We start from the raw sequence: 9,338 nt of genomic DNA, 5'->3' as shown, positions 1-9,338 counted from the left end.
CAGCGAGCGCACAAGGTACAAGTGGGTGTTACAAGATGGGTCAAAAGATGGCGCCACCATCTTTTGCGCTACACGCGGGCCGAAGGCTCCGAAAACCCACCGACGGACCAACTGGGGTCACTGGGCATTTGTCGCTCTTGAACGAACCTCTCTGACGTCAACTTAGATGAGTGGGTATGTGCGACGGCTTATGTGCCGCTCTACAATGATAGGAAAACTATTTTAAAAAAATTTCCGGCATTGGGAGCAATCGAACCCTTGTCATACATGGACACACAATCTTGTCTCAATATACAGTAACACATGCGCCACGCGCGCACTTCGCGTCCGCGTCGCCAGATGGCGCCAACATGTGCCTCAACGATAGCGCTGCTTTGCGGCGGCAGTACAGCATGACGCCATACATGTCGATATTGACGACGACATTCATCGTGAGATGGGTTCCGTCGGAATTTGTTTCTCTAGAATTTGGGTAGGCATAATATAAAGCATCCATTACTAAAGTGTCAAACAAAACACGTGGGCTCACCTCGCACTTCTGCACTGCTGTGCTTAATAAAGTCCCTTTTTTGCATTGAAATTTAGGGGAGGTGGGGAAAGGGGGGCCGGGATGATGCGAGAAATAATAATGTACTTCGTCGCAATACTGCCGTCGATTATATAAAAGCTTGTGCGTTCTCCACAAAACCGCCATTAAATCAGCCCAGACCGGGTCGAATACCATTTCGAAGCAATTATTTGCAAAGTTGATTAGTGCGACATTGCTGACTAGTTGATCCAAATTGTGATTTGTAATGCAAGTAACGTCCGCCTTTTAAAGCATGGTCGAAGAACATAGGTCTAAACTAACTAAGGTCTAGTTTAACTATGGTCTAGACTAAAGAGATAGACTAGACTAACTTTAAAAAAAGTGTTAAAAATGAAGAGTGCTCAATAGTTGGGTTACAGACTTGTCTCGGTTTAGTGAGCACCTGCTTGGTGCAGAATACGGACCGCTCTAAAAAAAAAATTCTTCTAGCAAGCAGAGTACATCTCGAGTTGAACTTTAACAGAATACTCTGTTGCTCATTCACAGCCATGGTAGATAGTCAACACACAAGGTTCAAATTTACTTATTCTGCTTACAGGCTAAATGTGGATGAGTTCATTGTGTTTTCTTTCGGGAGCTTACAAACTGGGTTTCCGAGCAATAGGAACAGGGCAAATAATTTGGTGGAAAGAACAAGGAAGAAGCAGACAACGTAATTTTTTATTCTATTACAGTGCCCCCTTTCACTCGAGAGTCAAATGAAAGGGTCATCTGTAAGTATATAATTTTCTTGCTCACAATATAGTTACGGCTACTCCATATGACGTTTCACCTTATGTCACAGTGGGCTTCTATTTAAGAATTTGAGTATACTCGCACAATAATTTTGAGTAGCTATTTATAGACATTGCATCTTTTTTTTTTTTTTGTGTGTGTGGGAGTTGAGGTAGTTAGATATGGGGGTTACTGGCTCCTTACAAAATTACCTATAGAAGAGGAATCTGCCGCCGCCATCTTTATACGCGTTTCCTATCGATGCTGTGCGTGTGAATGGTGTGATGTGGGCGGTTCAGCTCGCCCTGAAGGTGGTTTGACGTTGAACACGATCATGGATGTAAAGATAAATCTTTTCTACAATGAAAGCTGCATGACAAGTCTGACGGTTCTCCCCCACTACCATATTATATAGTGACTGCACACGCATTAAGCCGACCAAAAAGAAAGCTTAAGAAAAGCAAACATACGATTGAAACCGACGCATATTAGTGAGTACAAAATACTGCATAATAAACTTCACTCGTCTTTCGTGCGGTGTTAGTGATACACCGGTACAGTTCTTGTTTGAAATAACTGCACGCCTTAGTGCTAGTTCTTGTGCTCTAGAAAACAAAATGTACTGTTACCCAACAAAAACGAAAAGAAAGAAATCGTATGATACGCTGTTTTAGTAGAGACCCAACCATTGCGACACACGTGCCTTCATTGTATCTCGAACATTCAAAATCCATCACGTCGCATGTTGAGCCTATCAGAGAACACGCGGGCGTCCTGTGAGCCAATGAGCGATGACTATAGACGGGGAAATTCGCACTGTGGTGGAACCTCGGAACTGTCAAGAATAACACCTTTGGATATGGGAGAAATATGCCGACTTGAAGCCTACACGTTTCGGTATATATAGGCATACAAGGGCACAACGAAGCGCCACACCTTCCTTTATTGGGAATTGCAAAAAAAAAAAAAAGAAGAAAGGAAGAAGTTTTGGTACTGACCATACACCCAAGGTCACTAGCCAGGGAGAGAATCCTACAAAATCTGTAGCTACAAAAGTAAACATCTTCGTGATGTTAATGCATACTCGGGAGACGCAGGCAGTGGTGGTATGCAGGGATTTTGTCACAACGCAAACGATGGCGTCGAAGGAACAAGCTTGGCGTCAACATTCTCTCGTGTTTTGCAGATCGCGATCGCGTCACCCGTTATCCCCCAGAGACAACGAAGAAGAAATCGCCTCGGACGAGTGTTCCGACGGCTGAAGGTAATGTTCCGTTTCAGGTTCACGCGGACGCTATAGTGAGCACAAAGCCGTGCGCCTCTTTTGTTTGTTGCGACACAGGTGGGCTTAGCTTAAGGGTTCGAACTCGTTGAGTCTCCGCAAGCATTGAGCGATCTGAAAAAGATGCTAGCGTAATATTTATTGGAAGATTTAAATGGAGCCCTCTGGCAGTACAGTATGGATTAATACAAAGAAGAAAAAAAAACGATAGCAAGAGCAACAAACGGACACCACATGAACGCAGCGCTCCTTTAATTTGACAACAGGGAAACAAGCAACAAATAAACAGAGGGCGTGTTGTCGCCTTCTTGTCGGCTTTCGTGTTTATACGCTCCTTCTATTTATCACTCATTACCAATTTGCTCAGCAGTCTATGCTTTTCAATAAGTAAACAAATTTGGGGAGGGGAAAAGAGGGGGGGGGGGGTCAGTGCCACTCCTTGCTGCACTGTGTTCGTGTGTTTCCTCTGTTTTCGATCGATGTGCGCTATCTATTAGCTGATGAGTAAATAAAAAAAGTAAGTCAGTCAGTAAGACGATCGGCCTGGCTAGTCTAGGCAGCAGTTTACAGTCTATACTGGACTGTGTCTCACAGTCCAGTATAGTCCCTTCCGGTCCCATGGGTTAGTGTCGGCGGTTGAGCGTTCGGTGGATACACGTATATCGTTCGAGGCAGCAAATCTTCGAAATTCCGACTTTTTGATCAAACTCACATAAAAGCAGCCGCAATAGCCGTACCTGCCGCTAACAAATCGCTACACTTAGACGACACAGAATAAACTTCGCACAACCGTACGGACGCAATGCTTATTCGTCGTCGTGCTGAGTGCTTCGTGCGATGCCGATGCAAAGCGGTGACTGTCTCCCCTACAGAAACTGAGCCGTCGTTTGACATCACGACAAAGGGCAAGTTGAATGGCTTTTCCTTCTTGCTGTTTGAATAAATTGAGGGTATACGTACAAAACTGGCTAAATCCGTTGGCGCGCGCCCCTATATACATAGCACGGCCGAAGACGCCGAGGCCAATCCCGAAAGGCGGTCCACTGAGACTCATCGTGGACGTGGACACGGGCGTGGACGACGCCATGGCGCTCGTCTTCGCCGTGACCTCGGAGCGCGCTACGGTGGACGCGATCACCGTGGTGGCGGGAAACGCTTACCTGGACGTGGTGTACAACAACACCCTGCGCGTGCTCAAGCTCCTCGACAGGCCTGAGGTGAGCATCACGTCACTTCCGTCGTGGTTCTTTTGCGAACGTAAGCGAAGGATTCGAAGCATATTCATTACAACATTACCCATAGAAGGAAAATGTGCCGCCACCATCTATATACGAGTATCTATAAGCGACGAGGCATATTCGTTATCTTATCGAATCTTCTCGGTGCTAAATGGCCGAAGGCTGCATGCGACGGCCGTTCGAAAGCAATCTGCTGCTGCACCCAGGGTCTCCGTTCAGAAAGCTGGTCAGCGTGCTCGAGGTGATGAACAGTGAGACCACGGCCGCTGGCGGTGATACGCACCGTTCGTGTGTTCACAGACGACGGTCGTTCTGTGCGCGAATCGAAACGGTTTCTGAATTTGAGCGCAGGATTGTGCCGTAGAGAGCTCGAGAAGCTCGTCGGCAGAGCCGATATGTGAGCGTCCAGCGACAACACCGACACCTTTAGCAACACGAGTGAAGCGAAGGCGAAGCGATTGAAGAACCTGTAAGCAGCCGGTTGAGAGAGTGTATCGCTATTATTAGTTTGTCTATTTAAGTACATAACTCTGCAGCTACAGAATGCTGCGCATGGCCTCCAAGATAGCTGCTGCTGTATACCGGCATCTACAAACTGTTGTGTATATCTCCCTGACCTCAAATGACATTACATGTCTGTGTGGTGAGTAAAATATATATACTATATATATTGAAAAAGAAAGACAGTGGGCGTATCATCGCGGCGCCAAAGTTTCGATAACGCAACTTGTCAAACATCGTCAAACATCGTCAAATGTCTTTGATGTAGGCGAGCTTTTAAGGTAAAGCGTTGGTACTGAACCGGCGAGTCGTCTCCTCCCTTTGATTTCCTATACTTGCTGTGCTACTCTATGTGCCCAGCCAGTCGATATGCGCGAAAAGCGACGACGCAGGCCAACGCACCCCCCGAACTTAGTGTGACTGTACGCCTGAAGCATGGGTGTCCCGGCGGGCGTAAGTTGTGAAAGTGCATCGCCGCCGTCCCTTTTCGCGTGCGACCTGTTTTAACGACCTTTGTTCTTTTAATAACGTGCGTCAACTTTTCTCCAAGGTTCCGGTTTACAAAGGCGCCGACCGGCGCATCTCGGGGCTGTGGAAAACGGAGAAGCACTACTTCGGGCCGGACAACTTCGGCGGCGTCAGCGGCAAGTACCCGATGGCCGCACCACAGTCGGGATCCGGGAAGCTCGCGCACATCGCCATGCGGGACATGATCAGGCAGCGGCCCAAGGAGCTCACGCTCATGCTGCTGGCACCGCTCACAAACGTGGCCACCGCGATGCTCATGGATCCCGGCCTGACCGACGACGTCGCGCAGATCTTCGTCTTGGGAGGCACCATTTACGTACGCCGCGAGGAGCCCGAATGAGCTTGCGAGAATAAGTATATATATACGTACATATAAAAGGAAGTTTACCGAACCACCACATATTTCAGATCTCTGATGGGTTCTCGAATTTTACGATTTGGGCATGTTGATGACGCAGGCCGGGAGAAATGTAAATAATAATAATAATAATAATAATAATAATAATAATAATAATAATAAAGACGACGACGACGATGATGATGGTGGTGGTGGTGGTGATGATGATAACGACAAAAGCAACAACAACAACAACAAACTGGACAAGCTTTGCTTCCCCCGATCGTGTCTAATTATTTCTTCGTTTGACCGCGTCCGTAACGCGCTATGTGTCCGCTGTTACAGCGATTTTTTCCGTTGCTTTACGGGGTACTGAGACAGCAGTTAGCTCAGCGACGAGTTCAATGACCTTATCCGTATCGCAAATAAGCTGTGCAAGGGAGCATGCACATATGCCCGAGAACAACTTATTTGCGATGCGGTCAAAGTTGTATTTCTCCGCTATAGTATATGGCCTGAGGCGGGGGGGGGGGGGGAGGCAACCCTAAGTACACGTGCAGAGGTCACTAGTCATTACCGAAGTTCTTGCCCACCAGCTGAATGGGGAACGCTTCTGCCTCCACACTTGCCCTTGTCACAGGCACGCCGGTTCGATGCCCATAGAGGCGTTCTATAGGGCGAGCAAAGCTTTTTTTGTCTTTCTTTCTAGTAGGTCGAGCGCGAGATCGAGTGATGACGAGAAAATGGTCGGGCTACACAACGATGGATGCAGAGGAAAGGACGGCCACAACCAACCCGATTTCTAGGGCTTAACGTGGGGTCTCTGTGATATGTAGTTCGAAAAAGCTTTAACTAGAACGTAAACTAGAACAGAAATGCCTTCGGAACAAGTATAATATGCATCTGGTCGTTTCACATATGAACGTACTTTGCCTTCAGTTTGGCTTCAGTTCTGCGGCTACAATATATGTGCCTCTTAAATTGTTAACGAAAACGCATTTGGCCAGTTCGGATTCATCAGTGTGTCAGTTCATCCGACGCGTATTTCACGCGTGCACGCAAATACGGTGAATCGCGTATTGTCCGTCAACGTCATTTTTTACACTATTCAGCAGCGACGTCATCGCCACATTTTCATTCACAGCGTGCTTTTCGCTGGAATGTAACTTTCACTATCTCATGCTGTTTCTCGAAGTAAGTCTTTTGCATGTTTTTCATATGCATATATTGCAGGAAGGGGCAACGTCAATCCTGGCGCTGAGTTCAACTTTGCCACCGACCTGGAGGCGGCCCGCATTGTTCTGCAGAGGGCCACTTGCCCCGTGACCTTCGTGGTCTGGGAAGCTGTGCTTCAAGGCACAGTGCAGTGGGTGAGCGAGGCTGGGAGCTTCAGCGACGGCTGCCTCCAGCGTTCAGGGACGAAATCGTTTGAATAGTGAAACGTTCGAAGCAAAATGAATGCAAACATTCGAAATTTCGACCATCGATTGGAATATCACATATCTTACTTGTGAAAGCATTCGAGTTATACTAACTGTTCGTACTGGTTGGTGAAGTTTTCGGTGAGTCATACGTGCATCCGAGACGTGCGCGGAGCTGGTGTTTTGCTTCCTATACCAATTTATCTTTAGCGCTTGCGTTGGTTCGTGTCGTCTTGTCTGATCCTTTTTCTATGTCATATGTCTAATGGCAGAAAAAAAAAGGACACAGTTAAACAACGATATCACATAAACGGAAAGAAGACGCAAATGTGCACACTGAAATCTCGGAGGCAACAACCTTCGTTCTCCGGCTGCACGATAGGTGGCGCCACAAAGCATCGTCGCAGACAGTTTAATAACAAGAGCTTGGTGGCGCAACACACCGCCCCGTGCCAAAGGGGGCGCTCATAACATCCATCCTCCATCCATCCATCCAGCAGAGAGCCCAGACAACTTACCAATGCGCCTAGTATCTGCGCCTTGCTGACGCATGTTTGTCAACTCGCCCGTGAAGTGGGGATTGATGGACAAGAGCGCGTGCAAAACAAACCTGAATAACCTGAACTTGCTGTGAAGTCCTTTCAGTGACAAGTTTATCCCAGGAACCTTAAATATTTTCTGCTTCTGAAAGTCAAGGAAACTAAACGAAACGACAAATACTTAATTACATTTAATTTTATGGCGATCAGCGCAATACAAGTGCCACTGGAAGTGCGGCATCGGACTGCAAACGAAAGGCTGGGTGTGTCACAAAAACTGAAGGTGGCGCTCAGATAGCGTCACGAACGCCTCGTCAGGAACCAGCCCAGCCATTTGAAGGCTCAGCGTCGCCGAAAGCTGGTCGCGCGCCACTACCAGTTCTCGTCCAATCGATCCAAGGCTCCACTGATCATGATTATGCTTTCCTCCGCAATCGACACGGGTCGAGGCCGTTGTTCGGCCTACGCACCCATGGAAATGTAGCGGGGCGCAGGAGGGGAGGGGGAATTCCGTCTTGGTTTCGCTCACTCGTCTTGACGTGGTCAACCGGCTCGGATGTATTGGCGCTACGGTCAATAGCGCGCGGCAGCAGGTGACCACCTCCTTCGGTTTATGTGGTCGCGTCCAGCTTATCGGTGTTCCGTCCAAAGCCATGTTACACGCGGCAATCGTTTTGAACTGTTTTCGATAAAACGCGATGTGATTATTTGTTTAGCTCTGCATGACTCGAGGCCCCGTGGCGTAGTTACTCGGGGCTGTCACGAGCACGTGATGCCGCACCCATAGGGGTGGTACCACAAGTCCTTGCTTGCTTTTTCCAATAAGTGAGCCTGGTTGATATAGGTAGAACTGAGAAAACTAAGAGAGAATGAAAGTATGTTGTGTGCCTGTAAAGGTAGGAGAAAGCAGGACGAAGTGATATGAACGACAGTGGCTATGGAAGTTTGTCCCGTTGCGGAAAACGAAGTTTTGTCTTGTGTCCTAAGACACCTTCGATGACGTGGTTTCGTGCGTCATCGCCTGCACCGAAGTGTTACGCGGAAAGCACGACAAGGGGCCACAACTCCGTAATTTCCACTGGAATTTTACTCCGTAGCCGTCGTCGTACGCTTCACTTCATCCTGCTGCTGCTCAGGAGCACATGATTTCATTTACGTTAGTTTTCCCATTTCTACTAGTTACAAAATTACGTCAAGACGCAACAAGGATTGCTTGCTGTTCAGCGCTGTTTGATATTTTCGACTTGGTCCTCCTTTCCGCACTGCTTCTTTCACGTTCCAGTACGCACAGCGTACGTTCAAAATATTCTGCAGCACGTGGTCGAAGAAGCTACAAAACCACACACAGGCACCGACGCACGAAAAAAAAAAAAAGAAGTTTTAATGAACACCAGTAATTGGAACGGTTCTCCGTTGTTCCGCATGTCGGCGTCGGCGTGCAGTCTTGGGGCACCCTTGGACAATTTACGGGCACCGTGTCGCAGCTCACGTAGATCACGAATGTGGTAACTCGCTCAGATAATTACGATTCTGCAGACGTTGGATGCAGTGCCCTTATTTATTTCTGTTCTTTTTTTTTGTTCCAGGACGTCTATTACGACGTGGCCAAGAAGGACACGAAGTTGGCGAGGTTCCTGCGCGAAGTGAACAACCACACCGTCGAGTGCTGCCTGAAGAAATCGTCCAGACCTTTCACGCTCGGAGACTTCCTGGCGATGCTGGCCGCGCTGGTTCCGGACAGCGTGAGCGGGTCGGTGGAGAGCCGCTCCGACGTCGAGCTGCAGGGCGACTACACCCGAGGCCAGATGGTGCACGCCTGGCTTCCACAACACTTGCCGCACATAAAGCACAACGTGACTGTCGTCCGGAGCTTCGACACCGACGTCGTGGCAGATCACTTCCGCAAGGTGTTTCTGGCCGAGGACAGCGGCGACAGCGAGTGACTTAACCCAAGGAGTGCATGCAGCTGAAAGATCGTTTCATTTACTCGGTCATTCATTCATTCAGTTTTTTTTTTTGTTGTTGTTGTTGTTGTCGTAGTTGGCGTTCGGTGATGTAGGCGACAGGTCGTGCCGGCAGTTTAGCCATTCTCACTTTCTCGTCTTTCCTTTGCTAACGTCGCGGGTTTAGTTATGTACGAAAAGGAAACGAAAAAAGGAAAGGTGTAAGTTAAGCGAGGGAGGAAAATT

General features: G+C 48.1%; 1 protein-coding gene across 1 annotated transcript; it reads left to right on the top strand.

Annotated features, from left to right (window-relative positions):
- Positions 1–3,670: 3,670 nt before the first annotated feature.
- On the top strand, positions 3,671–9,092 carry LOC142574508 (nucleoside hydrolase-like). Its single transcript, XM_075683570.1, has 4 exons — positions 3,671–3,802; positions 4,875–5,157; positions 6,423–6,559; positions 8,736–9,092. The coding sequence occupies exons 1-4, from the start codon at positions 3,671–3,673 to the stop codon at positions 9,090–9,092; spliced, it is 909 nt and encodes a 302-aa protein (XP_075539685.1).
- The last annotated feature ends 246 nt before the right edge of the window (positions 9,093–9,338 follow it).

Source organism: Dermacentor variabilis, chromosome 3 (genome assembly GCF_050947875.1).
Source record: "Dermacentor variabilis isolate Ectoservices chromosome 3, ASM5094787v1, whole genome shotgun sequence".
NCBI lineage: Eukaryota > Metazoa > Arthropoda > Arachnida > Ixodida > Ixodidae > Dermacentor > Dermacentor variabilis.
Note: the sequence above shows the minus strand (reverse complement) of the source record. Positions and strands in the feature narration are given on the sequence as shown.